Below are 21,483 nucleotides of genomic sequence, written 5' to 3'. Positions count from 1 at the left end.
CTCTTTGATTTCTTCAGTGATCTGTTGGTTATTTAGTAATGTATTGTTTAGCCTCCATGTGTTTTTGTTTTTTACGTTTTTTTCCCTGTAATGCATTTCTAATCTCATAGCCTTGTGGTCAGAAAAGATGCTTGATATGATTTCAGTTTTCTTAAATTTACTGAGGCTTGATTTGTGACCCAAGATGTGATCGATCCTGGAGAATGTTCCATGGGCACTTGAGAAGAAAGTGTAATCTGCTGTTTTGGGATGGAATGTCCCATAAATATCAATTAAATCTATCTGGTCTGTTGTGTCATTTAAAGCTTCTGTTTCCTTATTTACTTTCATTTTGGATGATCTGTCCATTGGTGATAAACTTCCCCACTATTATTGTGTTACTGTCAATTTCCTCTTTCATAGCTGTTAGCAGTTGCCTTATGTATTAAGGTGCTCCTATGTTGGGTGCATATATATTTGTAATTGTTATATCTTCTTCTTGGATTGATCCCTTGATCATTATGTAATGTTCTTCCTTGTCTCTTGTAACATTCTTTACTTTAAAGTCTGTTTTATTTGATATGAGTATAGCTACTCTGGCTTTCTTTTGATTTCCATTTGCAGGAATATCTTTTTCCATCCCCTCAGTTTCAGTCTGTATGTGTCCCTAGGTCTGAAGTGGGTCTCTTGTAGACAGCATATATATGGGTCTTGTTTTTGTATCCATTCAGCAAGCCTCTGTCTTTTGGTTGGAGCATTTAATCCATTCACGTTTAAGGTAATTATTGATATGTATGTTCCTATGATCATTTTCTTAATTGTTTTGGGTTTGTTTTTGTAGGTGCTTTTCTTCTCTTGTAATTCCCACTTAGAGAAGTTCCTTTAGCATTTGTTGTAGAGCTCGTTTGGTGGTGCTGAATTCTCTTAGCTTTTGCTTGTCTGTAAAGCTTTTGATTTCTCCTTCCAATCCGGATGAGATCCTAGCCGGGTAGAGTAATCTTGGTTGTAGGTTCTTCCCTTTCATCACTTTAAGTATATCATGCCACTCCCTTCTGGCTTGTAGAGTTTCTGCTGAGAAATCAGCCATTAACCTTATGGGAGTTCCCTTGTGTGTTATTTGTCATTTTTCCCTTGCTGCTTTTAATAAATTTTCTTTGTCTTTAATTTTTGCCAGTTTGATTAGTGTGTCTTGTCTTGATTACTGCTGCGCTTCCTGGACTTGGGTAGCTATTTCCTTTCCCATGTTAGGGAAGTTTTCGACTATAATCTCTTCAAATATTTTCTCTGGTCCTTTCTCTCTCTCTTCTCCTTCTGGGACCCATATAATGCGAATGTTGTTGCATTTAATGTTGTCCCAGAGGTCTCTTCGGCTGTCTTCATTTCTTTTCATTCTTTTTTCTTCTGTTCCACAGCAGTGAATTCCACCATTCTGTCTTCCAGGTCACTTATCCGTTCTCCTGCCTCAGTTATTCTGCTATTGATTCCTTCTAGTGTAGTTTTCATTTCAGTTATTGTATTGTTCATCTCTGTTTGTTTGTTCTTTAATTCTTCTAGGTCTTTGTTAAACATTTCTTGCATCTTCTCGATCTTTGCCTCCATTCTTTTTCCGAGGTCCTGGATCATCTTCACTATCAATATTCTGAATTCTTTTTCTGGAAGGTTGCCTATCTCCACTTCATTTAGTTGTTTTTCTGGGGTTTTATCTTTTTACTTCATCTGGTACATAGCCCTCTGCCTTTTCATCTTGTCTATCTTTCTGTGAATGTGGTTTTTGTTCTACAGGCTGCAGGCCTGTTGTTCTTGCTTCTGCTGTCTGCCCTCTGGTGGCTGAGGCTATCTCTGGTCCGTATTGTTAAAGACACTGAAGGCCATATCCATAAGAAGGTTGAGAGGGGTTTGGGGACCCACGGCAAGCTTTTGCAGCTTCCTATGGATGTCAGGGGCCGAGTGGTAAATGAAGTAAGTTGCAAGCACAATGCGTCCCTCAAAAGCATCTGGGTCCACATTTGTATACTTTCTGAGGGAATCTACCAGCCAGGCCCGAAATAGGGCTGGATTTTTGTCCTCACCTTGGGCGATCTCTTAAACCTCATCATAGTTGACAGGTTTAATTATGCGCTGGTGTCTCATCCCTTCAGTGAGGCAAAGGATCATGTGGTCTCTTCTAGGGATACTAGGTTGGCCTAGTTCATAGTCCCAATTGGGATCAATCAGTGGCACTGCTGTCATGCCCACAGGGTAATAATTGGGTTGGACAGTGTATAATCCATCAGCATATGCTTGAGCATGCACCCAAATACAGGTCTTTTCGTCACGGGTGCTGCAGTGGGAAATGGCAACATTCAGGTCCTTCCAAATAAGGTCGTAGGAAAGCATTAGTCCCTGGAATTCTTCAGTGAACTGGCTAGGATCCTCTGAGAATCGGCCTAAGTGAGTGCAGCACTGGTTGAGGTCAGACAAAGAAAGGGGGTGCAGACTCTGGTCATTCCCTGAGGTCTGCCTGTTGCTTCTTAGAGGGGGCAAAGGAGCTCTGGCTGCACTTCTGGTATGGAAGGATAAGGAGGCTTATATGGTGCTGGAGGGGCTGAAGATGGCGAAAGAGGACTTGGGTCTTCTGTCCGAGACTTATTTTCCTGCAGAGATACTACCGGGGGTTTTTGAATAGTTTGAACAGGTCCCAACCTGCACGGTTCCCTAACGCAGGACTTGCATAGCTCCAGGTTCTCTCTTAGGGCCATAAGGGCCTGAACATAAGGAATCTCTGTCCGTTTTCCATGCCTTTCGCAAAAAAATTCTAACTGTACGATGGTATTATAGTGGAGGCTTCCATTTTCTGGCCAGATCTCATCATCCTCAAGTTTATACTGGGGCCAGGCTGTATTATAGAAGAAGATGAGCTTTTCCTGTTTAAAAAAATCTAGAGAAAACTTGTCCCAGTAACTTAGAATGCACCCTGAGGGGTGAATCCTTGGGGATGGAGGAGATGCTCCCCACTGATCCTTCAGGGAGAGAGGGCTCCCGTAAAAGAGAGGAGCACTACAGTTAGGATGTCCCTTTAGGGGTTCCCTCTGTCAGGACTGGCTACAGGCATCCCTGTTCACCTAGTCCTGTCAACTTTGGCCAATGTCAGGGTAGTTAGTGGCCCTGCCACATGGCAACTCTGCCAGCCCCAGAGTGCTGGGGCCTGTGTCCTATCCTGACAGCTCTGGTACCCAGGATGAACGACCTTCCTGAGGGTTTCTCTGTAGATTCTCTGACCATTGAGTAATCCATGTGTTCCAGGGTGTATTCCCCTGGAACAGATGTCTTCATAGTTCCAGGAGCTATTTAGGTCCCAGTCCCCTTTCTCTAAAAGGGTGGTCAGGATCTGAAAACAGGCACTGGCCACTAAGGGAGGTGGTATGTAGGACTGTGTACAAGCCTCCTTTCTATTATCTAGAGAAGTCTTAATTTCCTTTCATTTACAGTCCAAGTAAGGCTGCATTTTATATTTCCACAAAGTTGAACCTGATCATAGTTAATCAAATGGTCCGTGTCCCTGGCTGCCTGTGAAAATGGCTGGAAACTTTTCTTGACATGCCCTATGCATATGCAATAGTGAAATGTGTAGGACCTAGCAGCTAGGTTGGAAAACGCCTGACAAATTTCTTCCCCCCATTTCCAAGGAAGTAATAAGAGCAAGATAGAGACACAGAGACAAAGATAGTCAGACATAAGTGGACCTAAAATAATCCTGTGGGGATAGCCACAGGGAAAGGGAGGGTGTTACGTTTTAAGCTTGTGTGCCTAAAAACATTACATGGAAGTTGTTTTAAGGTGGGTGGACAGACCTATCTTCTCTCTAGTCCCTTCCATGACCCACATATCCTTACACGGCAGGAGTCTTGTGGTGGGAAACACCCTGGTGTCTTACATATGCTTGACCCATGCCCACGTATGTTGCAGCAAGCAGGTCCAAAAGGTGACAGGCAAAGGGAGCAAAAGGGAGAGTAATGACAAGAAGTCAGGCAGTGGCTCTCAAGCACAAGTGAGATGAGAGGCTAAGACTTGCCAGGGAAAGGAGGAGGGATATTTGACCTCCCAATAATTCTCCTGGCTGGCTTACCACAGATGTTGCCAGAGGGTAGGTTCTTGTTTCCTCACAGAAAGAATTCAGAGACAAGTCACAAGAGGCCAAGTAAGCAAAGCGAGGATTTATTGAGAGATAGTAAACTCTCAGGAGGGAACACGGGCAGGCTCAGACAAGCTGAGGCTCAGCCCCTTTGAAATGACTAATGGTAGGCCCTTCTTACCCTCAGATATTTTGGTGGACACTGAAACCAGTGAGGTCACTAAGTTCCTAATAAATCAGGATAAGTCCTAAAGGTGATTTCAGAGTCTGGAAATCAGATTTTGCTGGCCCTAGCCAAGAAACTCACCCCATCTCTCTTGAAGTTCATATCCCGTCCCTAACGCAGCTTCCATGCTTGGATCTCACCCCTCACATCAATATTTCTAACCAATACCAAGTACTCATTCCCAAGTGCAATGAGTCTAGCCTGTCTTGCTGCCCCTGCCCCTAGTGACCAGTGGAAGAGGGAGGGAAAACGCCAGTTGTCCGGCATTTACAATATGGCCCTCCTAAGGCCTACAGAAAAGTCCCCACACCTCACGACCCCTCTTGTAACGGTGGCCTCTCTCCTCAAGCCGCGTGGGTACACCCTCTTGGGCAAACCACTTACAGGAATGGCTCAGCTCCTCAGAAGTGCGCCAGGCGTGCACTGCCCCAGACGCCTGTCCCTCTGCGGCCTGAACATAAACCAGCTGCCTTCTCAGAATAACCCCAGCTCTCCTTCCCCTCCCCAGGATTGGCTGTGGCCTTGCCTTGGATAGATAAGGCCCTGCTTGCGGCACAGTGCACGCTAGGCCAGCTAAGTAATCAGATGAACCTAGGTGTATCCCTCCATAATATCCGCCACTCCTGAAGTAAGAGGCTGATGGGCCTCATCCTGGCAGCAACTGGAGCAGCTGTTGTTTGGTGGCCCCATGGGCGGCTTTGCCTACCTTGAGGCAATGCGTTGCAACCTGCCAGATATTCTGTCTCCTCTGGCCAGGACCATGGGGGAACCCCCTTTATTTCCTAGCAAGTGTGGTGATGGATAACAGACTGGCCCTGGACTATCTGCTAGCTGAACGGGGAGGGGTATGTGCAGTAATCAAAAAAATGTGCTGCACCTCCATCAACGCCACTGGCCAGGTGGAAGAAGATATGCAAAAGATGCATGAACAGGCCCAGTGGCTCCACACTTGAGGGAAGGGTGCGGTCAGAGGGGTATTACCAAACATGACCTGGTTCCTACCCCTGCTTGGACCTCCGACTACAGTAATATTTTTGCTGATTTGGGGCCCCTGCCTTTTTAGTCTCCTGTTTGTTAAGTCTGTTTCTTCAGGTTACGACAGTGTCACCTACATGTGATGGTATGCCAGGGATTTCAACCCATCCTGCAAGAAGATGGGGACCATCAACACCCACTGGACAGGGCTGCAGCCTCCTTCTACTCCCCACTCCCCATCTCTGCCGCTGTCCATGACCCTGGGACCTCCTGTCTCTGACAGAGCAAGGTGATCTGGACCCCACTGGTAGGGACAATGCCCCTGCTCAGCTTGAAGCAGCTACGGAAGACGGACCGTAGACCCTTTGACCCTTAAAAGATTTTAAGGGTCCAGACTCCCCGAGGGGGGAGACGTTAGAGCAGGCAGTTAGCCAGACATGAGCAGAGGAGGGAGGCACAGGTCATGTGACAGGAGACCATAATACATCTTGCAATGACAGGGGTTCTAGGGGCAAACACAGAAAAGCGGGAACCTCCGGGCTGACAGGAGACCATATGTCTTGTGAAGACAAGGGTCCTAGAGGCAAACAAAGAAAGGCAGGAACCTCCTGGTCGGAATGTAACCTTTTGCTCATTATGCCCTCATTACAGTAGAATTAGCATTGCAACCAGAGCAGTACCCATCATGCACCGGCACCACGACAGATCCAAGCAAAGCCAAATAAGGACAGAAACTCCCCCTCCTCTCGGGAAGGTGGACCTGGGATGAAAACCAGGAAATTACTCCCCAAATCCCTCCCTCCTTGATGAATATTCCACCCAATCATTTTCACACCCCGTATAACCAGCTTGCCGAAAGGACTCACTGCTGCTCACCTGAGCCTGCCTGCACTCCCTCCTGAGAGTGTACTGTCACTCAGTAAATCCTTTGCTTACTTGGCCTCTCAGTCTCAGCTCTGAATTCTTTCTACAAAAATACGAGAACCTACCCTCTGGCTGCACGAAGACAGCCACAGACAATTCATAAGCCAATCAGTATGGCTGTGTTCCAGTAAAACTTCATTTATAAAAACAGACAGCCAGCTGGACTTGGCCCCTGAGCGGGACTTGGCTAAGCCCAGATTTAGATCTTGGCATCTCATTTCTCCTACATCTCAACTTCACCTCCTAGATTATTTTAGTCGCTTTCTGAGGTTTCCTGCTCTATTGTGTCTTCCTGGGGCTCCGGCTTGTACATTGCAAACTTCACTGGATGATGTACCATAGTTGAAACAAGTGTAGGATAATGTCTGCTGCTAGGTTTCCCATCTGTGTCTAGGATTTGATTGATTTTTACAGAAATATAGTTGATTGTTTGCAGGAAATAACGTTCCAGTGACTGTTAGGTATCTTTGCATCTGTGTTGTAATCCGTAGCATGGAGCCTCTCATCCTTAATATGTTTTGCATTATTTTATTACTATTATGTTTGACTATGTTGAGGCCCGGCTTTCAGTTCTCACCCCCTTGCATCTTTTGAATTTATCACTGTCAGCTGGCAGAGCTGAATGCAATCAGTGGATTTGGAGATGTTCCTAAGTGCCTTCTTTGCAAGTCATTTGTAAGAATAAGACCAATCTTAGCATTAGTTCCTCTGTACTTTTCTGTCTGCCTTTTTTTCCAGAACTGTACCCATTTAGTCAGACCCTTTGTTACTGTCTTTCTGAGCCACTTTTCTATTTCTTCTGAAACATTCCCCCAAATCTGTAGTGATTCAGTCTTTTAAATAACAGAAATTTAAGTAGATGTTACAGTTAATGTTTTTTTCCCAACGTATTCAACAGTGTGCTGGTGAAAAATTTCAAGACGTGTCATTTTACCCACTTGTATTGTACATGGGCTGTGGCATCTTTTAGTAGCGACTCTACAGTTCTTTGTGTAGTGAAAGCTGGGTGTGAAGAGTGAAGCTGGGAACAAATCTGCATTTCCTAGGGTGGGTCCATATTGGGTCTTGTCAACCCAGCGTCTCCAGAGAGCTTGAAAATCTGTAAAAGTCCAAGTTGTGATCCCTGTGCAGTCAGTTCTCCATGTTAAACATCAAGACTTACCTGCCCTGCTATGTGCCTTTTACATAATAAATGTGTCAGATTCCTACCATAATATGAACATATGGCCACAGTCTAGCTCTTGACAAGATTCTCACATTCATTGATTGGTGAAAAATGCTCATGTGAAAGGTGAAATCATGAAGTAAAGGTTGACTTAATTGCATTGGGTCCAATGGAAAGAGCACTTGTACCATAGTTGAGATCTCACCTCAAGTCCTCTGCTAGGTGACCTTAAGCTGTTCACTTAACCTCTGTGCTTCCTTCTGCTTGCTTTGCAAGGTTGTTCTTATGTGGATAAAATGAGATAATTGAATTGAAAGGAGGTAAGAACATAAAGCTATACAAAGATGGTGACAGTCAGAATGCTGTCCCTGTATTCCTAAATGGACATTACAGCAGCCCTGCAGGTGAATGAAGTCGGGGTTCTGGCTGGACCCCGGCCATCTTAAAGGAAATTCTCTTCTTTGCCTTCTGTGCCTGCATTCAGCCCCCCTTAGACTGTCCTGGAAGTCAGCAGTCACCTCGATGCCCCCTGTCCCTGGTACATACATTATGTGATCATACCGCTAGACAGCCTAAGGGCTGGGTCATGGGCTTGCCTGCTCACATCTCCCCATCACCAAGGCTGCTTCTTGGAAGGGACGTCTGGCTTAGTTCCTAGATAATTGGCAAAAAGCGAAGGGACTTGTAAAAAGTAAGCCCTCTGCAGGGTCTGCTGCTCCATTTGACCTCGCTATTGGTCCAAATTGCACATACATGTTGGGTTTTTTTTTTTAATGGACTGATGTAAGTGTCAAGCTGACGTTTGACACTTCACTGCTCTAACATTGCAGAAAGTAAAGTTATCAGATGAGCCCATAGAAGCAAAAGAAGATTACACTAAGTTTAACACTAAAGATTTGAAGACTGTAAAGGTATGTGTCTGGGTGCAGCAGCAAATACTCTTGAATCCTGTGGCTGTTGCTGCATGGGGACTTCGAGGAACGATTGCATGCTTGATTGTGATTTTATCATTTTAACCATGAAGAATTATTAACTTGTATTTCTGTGACTTAAGAATTAATTCAAAATTATGAATGGTGATGAAGCATCAAGCAAAGAAGACTTTTTACAGATAAAGAAAGGCAGTATACTTATTAGCAAGAGTGTGCCTAAACTTTGCGATATATTCAGAGTGATAGGATGGGGCAGAGGAAGGGGCTCCAAAGGTAATTTTTTGTCGACTCTACTGCCCAGTAGCTTCCCAGAAATTATGACAATGATAACAATTATTAACAACTCCATAATTCAGCAACCGCCCCAGCAAGTATTTTCATAACATTTCTTACTGATTTATCCTATACATCATCATATATATATATATATATACACACACACATATAGTTTGGGGTTCTGCCTTTTTCATTTAGCTCTATATTGTGAAAATGTTCATGTCATTAAGCTTTCTTTGAAAAATTATTAATGGTTTTGTGATATTCAGTCATGTGTTATTTTATTTCACCACAGGGAATATAGTCTATTTAATCATTCTCCTATTTTTGGACACATAGGTTACTTCTGCTTTTTTGTTTTTGTTTTAATGAGGTGATAAACATTCTCATTTATAGTCTGCATCTCTATTTCATTAGACACAATTTAAAACTAAGAGTAAAGGCTTAGAAAACATGAACTCTTTCCATGATTACTGGTATACATATATATAGCTAAAATGCTTTCCAAAAGTGTAGCAGAAATTTGTACTCCCAGCCGTTATTGCTGACGAGTGTTCATCTCACATTCTTGACAACATCAAGTATTATTTTTATTCTTGAAAAATTTGCCTAAGTAGGCTACTTTAGGTAGAAAGGTTGTTTTTGCAAATGCTTATTGCCTATCTGCATTTTTGCAAATTGTCAGTTCATGTTTCTTGCCTGTTTTTATATTGGGATAGTAATATTTTTCTTGTTGATTTGTAAGAGCTCATTCTAAATTCAGGCTATTAACACTTTTCATGACATATAGGGTACAGATAATTTTCCAGTTTGTTTAGGCTTTTCATTTGACTTTTGAACTATTTTAAGTTTATCTGAGGATTAAATATGGAAGTTTTTTATTATTTTCTCATTATTTTTATGCTTAGAAAGACCTTGCCTTGCCCCAAGATAGGTTAACTTCCACCTAGATTTTAAGAACACTTACTCTCCTTAGATTTAATGTTTTCTAAAAATTGTGTTCTTTAATCTACATGTAATTTATCAGGGCATGGGCTATCAGGGGATAATCCAACTTGAGATTTGGCTAAAATAGCTGGTTATCTCAGTGCCTTCTGTAAGCAGGGACATTTTCGAGTTTCTCTGTGAGGAGTATTTCTGCCCCACCCTTCTAAGTGCTGCTTCCCATTGTATCCACTTGGGCACCGCACCAGTGAGATAAGAGGTTGGACCAGGATGTCAGTTAATTGCAGGCGATGGAGGATAACTTGTCTCAGAGACTGTCACTTTTCCCCATCCAGCCAAAATATAAGCCTACTAAATTATAAGTGACAGAATGTAAAAAGCAGATTTTTAGGGATCATATATTGACTGTGCCCTTAAAAGATACCTTGGCAATGGCTCTGTCTCACAGTTCCCAGAGAGACAGATGATTTTTTCTTTACTGATTCCCATCATTTATGCTTTTGCTGAACACTGAAGTAAAATCAGCTGCTATTTCCCTTCTGCCAGTGCTTGTTATAGGACATGGCAAAACAAAACAAAACAAAAACAGTGACCAGGAAGAGAGAGAATTTTAAAAGGCAGAGTTATTTGGAGTCAGCTTTTTAGAAAGTATTTTTTTGTTGGAGGAAAAATGGGACAGCTATCCTGCTGGTCCTGGATGCTTTGCAATACAGGTTATCTTTTGAATATAATGGCTTTGTCCTTGGTTTCCCATAGAGCCTATGAATAAAATCAGATGGTAGATTGTTGTGAATTATTCATCATTTGGTAATACAAGGCTGTAATTCCTCCCTCTGACAATTGCTGCCTGTGTCAGTTCCATTGTTTGTGTTATTTCACTTAATACACCCTCCAGAATTATTTCCCCTAAAGTAAACCGTTGGTTGTAACATTCCACTCCTTAGAAGGCGGCAGTTTTGTCTCCTGCCTCTTTTAACATATTTTGTCTCTTAGATCTGAATTCTGAATAGAAATCAGAACTTTTAAAAAGAATCACTCCTTTATGAAGCATGTCAGCAGCAAATGCTTACCTCCCTTAACGAACCTTGAGACATGCATGGTCTTGTTTGATTTGCATGTATGATTTATAAATGTTACATTCATAACAATTTTTCTCTCTTATTTTCAATAACAGAAAAATAGCAAAATGACTGCAGCTCAGAAGGCTTTGGCTAAAGTTGACAAGAGTGGAATGAAAAGTATTGATTCCTTTTTTGGTGCAAAACATGTTAAAAAAATTGGAAAGATTTGAAACTTTGAAAATTAAATCAAGCAAAAATATTTGCCTTCTACATGTCCCATTTTCAGCCTTCCTCCATTCCACTGTACTTCCTAACCCTTAATTACCACCTTTTGAAAAAAAGTAGGAAGGGGGCAATTTTCAGATTCACTTGAACATTTCTTTGTGTTTGATTTTTGTGTTTTCCTGAACAAAATATGGGAAAGTAATTGTATAACTTCATGGCTTGTGGCCTTTGGAGTTTTGTTTGACATCATGAAAAGTAATCAAGTGAATAGAATTAACCTCTAGCATCACAATTTCCTCAATAAACTGATGTGTGACAATATTTGAGTGTATGCCTGTTATTTTATGCAACGTTGCACATGGTAGCTATAGCAATATGGTTTTCAATATACTGAGAGAAATATAACACAACTATCAGATAAACTACTACTTTTTAAAAGCCTTTAGTTTTGGGTAAATCTTTTGTTTAATGTATTTTCTGTTTTATGAATACATGTTCTTTGCAGAAAATAGAGAAAAGTATAAAACAAAAATTATAATCTCCCGACTTTTCATTACCTGGAGGTAATATGGTGTATTTTCTTCTATAATAATTTTTAAAGGAATTATAATAGTAATTTTATAACCTTTTTTCTTGACATCATTTTGTGAGCATTTTCCCAGGCTACTCTTCTTCATAAATATACTTCTTTAATGACAGTAATTTTTAATTATTTGAGTATTTGATTATTTAATGATCATAGTCCTATCTTGGACATTTGTATTATTTTTAAACATTTGCTATTGGAAGAATCAGATTCTATGTAAATATTTGTCCGTATCTTTTATTGTTTTCTTAGAATGGATTTTTAGAAGTGGGCTTACTGATTAATAACTAAGTTTTTCAAATATATACTTTTGGGAATATATTTCACAGAAAGGTTATAGTATCTTGCACTCTAACAAATGATCTTATTAGCTTTGAATAGTGTCTTTGCAAATAAGTGGAAAAAAGGCATGTTGGTGTGGTTTTAATTCACATTTTCCTGATTAATAATGTCGACTGAAAAAAACCCCACACAACCTGAAAGTTGAGAGTTATGTTTTATTCAGGGAACTTACAGAGGACTATAGCCTGGGAGGCAGCCTCTCAGATAGCTCTGAGGAACTGTTACAAAGAGGTAAGAGAGAAGCCAGGATATGTAGGAATTTTTGTTGGAAAAAAAAAAACATGCAGTCAAACATCAAAAGATTACTGCTAATCATACACACACAAAAAAAACCCCAGACATCTCAAGTTAATGAGTTTAGTGCTTTTCTGGGTATGGGAAGATGCAAGAGTCTGGGCTCATTGAAATTACTCCTTTGATATGCATCTGAACCAGTATTCTGGTTCAGGGCCAGTATTCTGTTTTTCTCCATCCTGAATTCCCCCCAGGGCACACCGAGGTGGGGGGGCGGGTGAGGGGAAGCTCTGCAGAGGCTGATGGCTTGATGGTGGGCAGCATTTGTTGTTTTCTGAAATGGCAGGCAACATTTTTTTGTCCACAGTAATAATATTGTTCATTTTTTCACATTTACCTATCATTTGCCACCTTATAGAGAATTATTTGTTTATGCCCTTTGTTAAATTATTGGAGTATCAGTATTTTTCTTATTGATTCTAAAAAGTATTTTATAACTTAAAGACATTCATTTTTGTCTACTGTGTTCATTGTAATTTTTTCCCCTTGGTTTGTAATTATTTTCTCACCTATTTATTTTTTCCATTAGATTTGTAGGATCATTTTTACAGGTTCTAAGAGTAAATTCTAATGGGTTTTACTGAGATTTTGAAAGACCCATAAATTATTTTGAGAAAAACACATCTTTACAAAAGTCAGTGTCCTTATTCAGGAATATGGTATTTGTCTATATTTACTAAAATCCTAATCATATCTTTCACTAACATTTGGTTCTTCATCTTCATGTAGGTTCTAGATACTTCTTTTTAGGAGTATCTCTAGGTATTCTTGTTGCTATTAATGAAATCTTTTTTTTTTTTTTCAGTTATATCTCCTAACTGGCTATTTTGTGGTAAAGTATTACATTTTTATATATTTATCCTTTAAATAACTAATTTACTAAACTATTAATCTAAATTTTAAAATTTTATTCATATTGGGTTTTCAATGCATAATAAGGTAATCTTAACTTCGAAAAATCTGTGTGCAGTTCTTTCTGATAGTTATAGTAGCTCTTTTATATCATATTACATGGGTAAGACTATCTAGAACAGTATTGAAGAATAATACGTAATAGTAGTTATCTTGGCCTAATTTGTGATTTTATTAATGTGCGTTACCATCAGTTCTGACACTAGCTATTGTTAATGGGATAAAGAATATCTATCTTTGGTACTTCCTTTTATACTTAGTTTCCTTAAAGTTTTAGTTAGTCATTGGTATTGGTTGTTATCAAATATCTTTTTGGCATCTCTTGTGCTGGTTGTAGAGTTTTTATCACAATTAAACTGTGCTTGAGTTCCTACACTAAACTCTACCTGGCAGTAGATAAAGGAGAGCATCATGGATGCTCCCTATCTGGTTTAACCATTGTCAAATCTAGTTCTCAACTAGGTTTTCTAGGCTTTTATTTAGAATGTTTGCATCTGTATTCGAAAGCAATATTGCTATTAGGTCTTACTGTTAGAATTCAGCTGGCTTTCAATCTTTCCCAGTATTCTGGAAGGAAGAATTTTGCATAAGAACATTCTATTTCTGGAAACTTTTAAAGAACATCCGTGGTAAAACTGTCTGGCACTGAGCCTTCTTTTGTCTTCTTTAATCTGGAAAAATTTCTCACCTATTCCTTGTCTTACTTGACCTTGACATTTTTGAAGAGCACAGGCTGGTTATTTAGTCGAATGTTCCTCACTTTGAGTTTGCCTAATGTATCCTCTTGATTAGATCCAAGTTTTACCTTTTGGGCACCCACAGAAGTAATGCTGTGTCTTTCTTAGTGCACCATGTCAAGAGTCACATGACCCAGTACTAGGGATGTTAACTTTGATTGCTTGATTAAGGTGGTGTCCACCAGGTTTATCCACTGTAGAGTTATTATTTTTCTCTTTGTAATTAATAAGTGATTTGTGGGCAAATACTTTGGCACTTTTAAGTATCCTATTCCTCATTCAGCATTCACTCACAAGTTTTAAAATAAAACTGATGTTTTTTCCAACTCCATCATTTCTTTTATATTTATTTATTTTACATTTATATTTATTTACTTTGGCATTTTTCTAGAAGGAAGGGCTTTCCCTTCTCTACTTATTTATTCATTTATGAGCTTATATCATCATGCACTTGAAGGTTATTTTATCCAGTGATTTAAATTACATTATTCTGTTCCTCATATTGTCCCAGAAGGGCCAGTAGGAGTCCCTTCAAGCTGCCTACTGTATCTTTTTGTTATGTTTCATTCATTTTTAAATACTTCATTACTTCTTCTGCAAGAGGGTATTCCAGATTCTTCATGTATTTTCCGTGTCCAAGCCCTGGAATCAGCCTCTTTCCCAAGGAGCCAGGGTTCCTTTAGAGGAGAATGGTATTTAGAAACCAAGACCCAGGCAAGAGGTGTGCTTGCTGCCACTATCGATCTATGTGTGTGGTGTTTGTAGATTTCCTTTATCAGACTGAGGAAGTTCTTCTCAGTGAGAGTTTTAATCATGAATGGATATTGAATTTTGTCAAGTTTTCTTCATCTATTGAGATGATCATGCAGTTTTCCTTTAGTAAAGGAATATATTTTAATATGTGAAGTATAATGATCGATTTTTGAATGTTGAACTTTATATTCCTGGGATAAACTCACTTGGTCTTTCCTAATATTTTATTAATGATTTTTTTAATCTCTGTTCATGAGGGATATTGGTCTGTAGTTTTCCTTATTTGTAATGATTTTGTCTAGTTTTGGTATCAGAGTAAAGCTGACTTTATTAAATGAGTTGGGAGTCTGTCATCACCCACTTTCTGAAAGCGTTTTTGTGAGATTAGTATTGTTTTTCCTTTTTATGTTGGACAGAATTCACTAGTGAAGCCATTTGGGCCTGGAATTTTTTTTTTTTTCTGGGAAATTTTTTAGTTACTAGTTCAATTTCTATAATAGATGTAAAGCTATTCTAATTTTCTTCTTTTTCTTGTGCCAGTTTTAGTAATTTATGTCTTTCAAGAAATGTGTCTTTCATCTAGTTGTCAAATTTATTGGTATAACTTGTTTCTTATATTTTTATTATCCTTTTTATGTCCGTGACTCTGTAGTGATATTCCTTCTTTCATACCTGATTTGGTTGTGTCTCTTCTTTGTTTTCTTGATTATTTTCATTAAATTTGGAAAATTTCTGGCCAGTATTTCTATAAATTTTCTGTTCTTCACCCACCCACCCCCTTTTCTCTTCACCCTCTTGGCTTCTGGGACTCCAGTTACATGTATGCTAGACTACTTGATGTCCCACAGGTCCTTTAACTTCTGTTCTTCTTCTTTATTTTCAATTTTACTTTGTCTTGTAGTGTTTTATTTTCTATAACCTCAGTGAATTTTTATTTCATATATTGGAATTTTCAGCTCTAGATGTTCCATTTGGCTCTTTTTTATATCTTCGCATTTCTCTCCTCATTGTGTTCTCCTTCAAGTAGTTCGTTAACAATAGCTGCTTAAATGTTCTTGTCTGCTAGTTCCAACATCTCTGACATTTCTGTGCCAATTTCTTTCTTTTCTTTTGTCTTTACTTTTTTACTTTGAAATAACTAGACTTATAGAAAAGTTGCAAAAACAGTAGAGAGTATACATATACCCTTCACTCAGCTTCCTCTAACCTTAACACCTTATATAACCAGTACAATTATGAAAAACAGGGACTTTACAATAACACAGTATTATTAACTAATCTACCCCCTTGTTTGAGTTTCATCTATTTTTACACTAATGTTTTTCCATTCCAGGGTCCAGTCCATCCTTCCACATTGCATTTAGTTAAGCATATCTCCTCTTTTCTGTAATGTGTCTCTCAGTCTTTCTTTATCTTTCCGTGACCTTGACACCTTGAGAGTACTGGTCAGTTATTTTGTGAAATGCCCCTCCATTTTTGAGATACCTTGAAATTGTGCTAATATCCTGTTTCTCATGTGATCATTTCATAATACTAATAACTAATGATACTAATAACAACAAATACTGTCTAGCATTTATGTGCTTGGCACTGTTCTGAGCACTTTACGTATAATAATTCATTTAATCCCCACAGCAGCTGTAGTTGTAAGGCAGGGTGCCATAGGAGCCAGGAGAGTGACACCCAACCCAAAGGGCAAAAGGATGAGAGAAAGGCTACTTAAACTCTTGAATTATCACCCCTGTTGAAGGTAAGCTACTTAACAGCAGGAACTCTGTGCTATTCACCTTGTGTCTTGCACAGAGTATGCAGTTGGTAGATGTTGGTACACACTGGATAGGTTGGGCACAAATGTTGGATAGGTTGAGTATTCTAACCAGTGTCCTCACTAATTGAGACTTGATCTTTTTATCCCTAAGGGTCAAAGTCATGATCTTGATCTATCTTGGTCTTTCAAATTGTCTAAGCTATTACGACCTTCTTGTTGGTCCTTGAATATGCCGCACTGTTCCCATATCAGTGCCTTTGTGTGACTTGTTTATCTTTTATATCCTTCCTCCAGATCTTCACATGATTTGTTCCATCATGTCATTTCAAGCATCTCAAGCATCATTTTCTCAGAGATGCAATTCCTAATTCCTCACTTGCCTCCAATCCTCTCCCATCTTCCTGCCTCACCCTCTTCACAGAACCTTGCCTGACTAGGTCACAGTTATGTCCACAGCACCTAACATGGGGCAGCGCAGAGCAGGCCTTCTATAAAGGTATGAGGTAATCAATCGATCAATCAGTTAGTCTGTACCGGCCACCTCAGAAAAGTGTTCTGCAGTACAAAATGGGGTTCCTTGACATTTTATGGCTGAACTTTGGAATTCAAGTTTCATTCTGAGTGGTTTTCTGTGGTGCTCTTAGAGTTGAAGTTTAAGAACATATTCATAAACTCCTTGTAGAGGCTTAATAGAAATAGATATAATCTTTAATCTCTGGATAAAGGGCTGTGAATTTTCTTCTATCAGTTGATTAAACTTCACTTACTGTAGTCATTTTATCTGCGTCAGAACGTCTCAAGTTAGAATACATTGTTTACATATGTGCTGTTAATAAATTTGCTTTTACATGGCATTTAAAGATTATTCATATAAAGCCCATAACCTAAATTATTGAAGTTTGAGAGTATATGTGGTCCATATACTCCTTGTCTTCACAGAAGCTTTTATTTTTTTCCAGCTTTATAGAGGTATAATTGACAAATTAAATTGTATATATTTAAAGTGTACAATGTGATGTTTTGATACACAAAGATTGTGAAATGATTACCATAACCAAGCTCATTAACATATTTGTCACCTCACTTGTTTACCGTGTGTGTGTGTGTGTGTGTGTGTGTGTGTGTGTGTGTGTGTGTGAGATGAGAACACTGAAGATCTATTCTCTCAGCAAATTTCAAGTATACAATACAGTATTATTAACTATAGTCACTACACTGTACATTAGATTTCAGGAGCTTTAAATAGGAGCTCACATCATGACTTAGCTATAGATTAAATGGGAATCTGTGAAATCATCAATTTTGTTTTCTTCCATATTTGAGTTTACTTTTGATGTCAAGATGAAGATACTAATCCTACTTGCCATGTGCAGTGTTAACTAGGAGTTGAATAGTAGTTGAAGAGTGAAAAACTAAAGGTGTTACACCTACCTGCCAAGTGCTATTCTGGGGAATAATATTAGGAACAAATCAATGTGGACTTTATGTATATACATGCACAATATACACAAATTGACACACATGTACATACACACACACTTAAATACAAATACATGCACATATACACATATGCACCCACAAACATACATACGTATATACACACATACACGTATATATCCTATCCTTCCTTCAAATTTAAAGAATTTCGAACTAGAGACTTTTTAGACTTTATTACCAAAGGTACAGTACCAAACATTGGGGTAGCACAGAAAACTTAGATCCTTTGGCACTTCGCTTGTCTTACTTACATCATTTATCTTTTTGATTAATGTGCTGAGTTTGGGGAAAGTTTCAAAAGATTTCTGCAAACTCTAAAACCACTTGTGTACACACACAAGAGCCTCCATCATTTTCATCAAACCATTCGTATTTCTGAAACTGATCTCAGATTACCAACATCCTTTCCTTTTTTGTGCCTGGTTTATCTTCGATTTAAATCTTCCTTGTACTCTAGCTCTCAGGCTCTTTCATCTTCCAGGTTTGTGCTTCTCGGGTTCTGACTCCCAAAGAGATTCCCCTCCATCAGGTTTAATGTGGATGTCAAGTGGGACTGGGTTTCATCCGTTCAGGTCTATTTTTAGTGCGCCGCCCTCCACTCCCACGCTCCCGTTTCTCTTACTCTTACTCGGGGCTTTAGCCAGACACAAAGGCAATTTGGAAGTGAGAAGCTGAAATGTACCCATTTACATTTACTAAATGTACAGTGTTTATACTGCATGCAAACTTATGATGACAATAACAGTAAACAGATGAAAATGAAGTGAAAATGAGCAACCATGTTTCAAACGAAACTAAAAAGTTTACTTTTAAAAAGTAAAATAGTTGGTCTAAAAAGGCCAATTAATTTAAAGGAGCTGGATTTATACTTGGTTGTAGTCCTAATCCTGCCTTAACTCTGACCCATGGACAAACCACTAGCATGGCTGACCCACAGTGGTGTCTTCCGTGTGAGATGAGACTAGATCATTGGGTTGTTTGATGTCCTGCCCTGCGGTCACTGCTGCTTGGGGCGCCTCATCTCCTCCACCCCTGTGAGGCTATGCCCTTGATTAGCATCTGTCCTGTGCTCACCCCGCATCAGGCCCTCGTCTGAGCTTCTTGGGTGGATTCTCTCATCTGTTTGACTGGAAGCAAATACACCAACATGTTCACTCTGGCTATTGTGTTCATGTTATATATTTGTCTCTTTTCTTCATTTTCCATAGATTACATTACTTTGCAGTGGAAAGAACTGCAAAGAGCATAATTCTTAGAAAGTAATAACAAAGACTGGCAAAGTGCCTTGCAATTTTTAAGCACTTTTCCCATGAATTTATGTGTTTAAAATCCTTCCGGAAACCATGTGGCACAATTGGTATTATTTCCTCCATTTTACAGTTGAGAAGGGTAAGGTCATTTCATTTGCCCAAGGTCACACAGCTAGTAAACTCAGGACTTCCGACTGCCGGGCTCTCCGCACCAAATTAACTCCCTTCCCCAGAGGCCCTAACTTCGACTTGCGTTGCATCCTGGGAAGTCACCCCTTCACCAGATTTGAAAGACAGCCTCTTCACATAGGTTAAGATTGACTTTCTCTGTTCTTAAAGTTGATCTAACTTAACTAGCTGCCTTGTATCACGTATTTTTTTTTTTCCCAAACAGCCCTTTCTCCAGGACTAATCCAAGATTTGGAGATCTCCAGAGTTAGCTGCATTATACAGTTGAACCTCTTGGTGGAAGGCAAGGAGCTCTGAGTCTAGGAAGGCAAGTGAAAGGCCATTTGTTAGTGTCCTTGGACGATGTCCACAGGCTTTGACCTCATCTGAATAAGGAAGCAATGGTTAGATTCGTGTACCTTTTGATACAGATTTATACACTCCTCCAGTTTATATACTTCGCAGGGTCGTTAGACTGATGGAAAGTACCTTATGTTTAATAGTACTTTACAGTTTTTACAGCAATCCTGTATCAGCAGTTAAATTAATCTTTACAGCAACCTTCTAAGGTAGACTGGAAGGGGGGTGTATCCCTGTTTCATAGATGGTCCAAGTGAGGACACCCAGACTGTGAGTGGCCAAGCCCGAGGCTGCCCTTCCACCCTCAAGCCCAGCCCTCTCTCTTTTTTGCCTCCCCAAGGTTCTTATCGTTGTGTATATAGCTTTATGGCCATTTCTCCTTCAGTAGTCTGTTTTAGTTGTGAATTTTATCCTAAGAAAGGAAAAATCAGATTTATTCTGTTTCATCTTTTTGCTCTATTCATAATGAATTCTGCAGGTCAATTTATCCTCAGCAGTGCTGAGCCAGAATGAAAGCTTCTACTTAGCTATTGCATTCGCATGCCAAGTCTTTAATTCAGCTGTCAGCTTTTTAGCATTTACTGTACTTTTGTTAATAAATGTTATTTTGATGGTCTCACACTAATCAAGCCTATTTAAGACAGGGAGGGGCGGAGGGAAGCACCGAATGTGATTTACAGAAGAATCAGAGCTTCTTTATGGATGTTAAGAGAATTGTTACCTTACACATGTGCTTTAATCAGAATGTGTAAAATTAAAGTTAGTCAAGTTATAAGTTCTTTCAAAAGAAAAAAGGAGCCAAGGAATAAGCTTAGATTCATTTATTCTTTTAAGAGCATATACTGAGCACCCGCTTTGTGCCAAATGTTTTTCTAGGCACTAGGAATGCAGCTGTCCACATGGCAAAAAATACCTGCCTTCGAGAAGTTTCTGCTCTGGGGGGCGGCTAGATGGAGTGTCAGATATTGCTGGGGGCTGTGGAAGAAGCTGAGCAGGGAAGTAGACAGAGTTCTGGTGAGGCGGCTGGTCAGGGAAGGTCTAACCTCTGTCACATCTTATCCACTTATGGCATAGAAGTCTGATTTCCATCAACTTCTTTTTTTTTTTGATACCTTATAGCTCCAGAGTAAATTGTTTGACTTTGTGATCAGTAAGAAACCAGCTTTCAATAGTTACACTTGTTCCATGGCATTTTTCAGGAGGATATTAAGGACTACTACTTCCACCAGCAAGTCTATATTTATTTTTTATACATTGGATCTGCATAGGAAAAGAGAAGAAAACATGGTTTAAGAATTATTCACCTTAGAACTTTTTTTCATCTGTTTCTTGTATTATCATTTTTTTCCTAAAATGAGGGTATCTATTCCCTGAGTTTGGGCAAGCTTAACATTATTTTGTATTTCACTCCCTTTGAACACTGGAAGGAAAATGTGCGTCTCACCCACCTCCAGGAGCCTAACATTAGCCCTAGAATGAGGTCAACCCAAAGGAAACCGCTTCCTTTGCCTGAGGGCTTCTCTTTTTTATTTATTTATTTTTGGCTGCATTGGGTCTTCGTTGCTGTGCACGGGCTTTCTGTAGTTGCAGCGAGCAGGGGCCACTCTTCGATGTGGTGTGCAGGCTTCTCACTGCAGTGGCTTCTCTTGTTGTGGCCAGGCTTCAGTAGTTGTGGCACGTGGGCTCAGTAGTTGTGGTTTGCGGGCTCTAGAGCACAGGCTCAGTAGTTGTGGCGCGTTAGTTGCTCAACAGCATGTGGGATCTTCCCTGACCAGGGCTCGAACCCTTGTCCCCTGCATTGGCAGGTGGATTCTTAACCACTGTGCCACCAGGTAAGTCCCAAAGGCTTCTCTTTGAAGCACAAATGCACAGCTGCTGATCTCAGGACTAACCCAACCAGCCTTGCTTTTCTGTTCTGGAAGGTGCAGATGGTCCTCGGGATTGCAGGTGACTGCTTCTCCTCACCAGGATACAACATGTATTCTCCTTCTCTCCCT

General features: G+C 39.8%; 1 protein-coding gene and 1 long non-coding RNA gene across 11 annotated transcripts in view; one reads left to right on the top strand and one right to left on the bottom strand.

Moving 5' to 3' along the window:
• Window positions 1-21,483, top strand: part of RNASEH2B (ribonuclease H2 subunit B) — an 84,757-nt gene that overhangs the window by 62,482 nt on the left and 792 nt on the right. For 5 of the 9 annotated variants that reach the window (XM_060128982.1, XM_060128974.1, XM_060128977.1 and 2 more), the window contains 2 exons: window positions 8,211-8,291; window positions 10,708-11,130. The exons of 1 other annotated variant lie outside the window; for it this stretch is intronic. In XM_060128982.1, coding sequence (XP_059984965.1) covers window positions 8,211-8,291; window positions 10,708-10,824 — 198 coding nt within the window. In that variant the 3' untranslated portion in view covers window positions 10,825-11,130. Of the gene's footprint in view, window positions 1-8,210; window positions 8,292-10,707; window positions 11,131-12,846; window positions 12,874-16,078; window positions 16,194-21,483 lie in introns of those variants that run through there. 3 more of the 9 variants (XR_009536717.1, XM_060128980.1, XM_060128975.1) reach the window with 3 other exon arrangements.
• Window positions 17,867-21,483, bottom strand: part of LOC132508646 (uncharacterized) — a 32,959-nt gene continuing 29,342 nt past the window's right edge. Inside the window, exon 4 of one of the 2 annotated variants that reach the window (XR_009536719.1) lies at window positions 17,867-21,481. This is a non-coding gene — a long non-coding RNA (uncharacterized LOC132508646). The remainder of the gene's footprint in view (window positions 21,482-21,483) is intronic. The other variant, XR_009536718.1, reaches the window with a different exon arrangement.

This window comes from Lagenorhynchus albirostris, chromosome 18, assembly GCF_949774975.1.
Source record: "Lagenorhynchus albirostris chromosome 18, mLagAlb1.1, whole genome shotgun sequence".
NCBI classification, from domain to species: Eukaryota; Metazoa; Chordata; class Mammalia; order Artiodactyla; family Delphinidae; genus Lagenorhynchus; species Lagenorhynchus albirostris.
The sequence above is the reverse complement of the archived record's forward strand: the minus strand, read 5'-3'. Positions and strand labels throughout refer to the sequence as shown.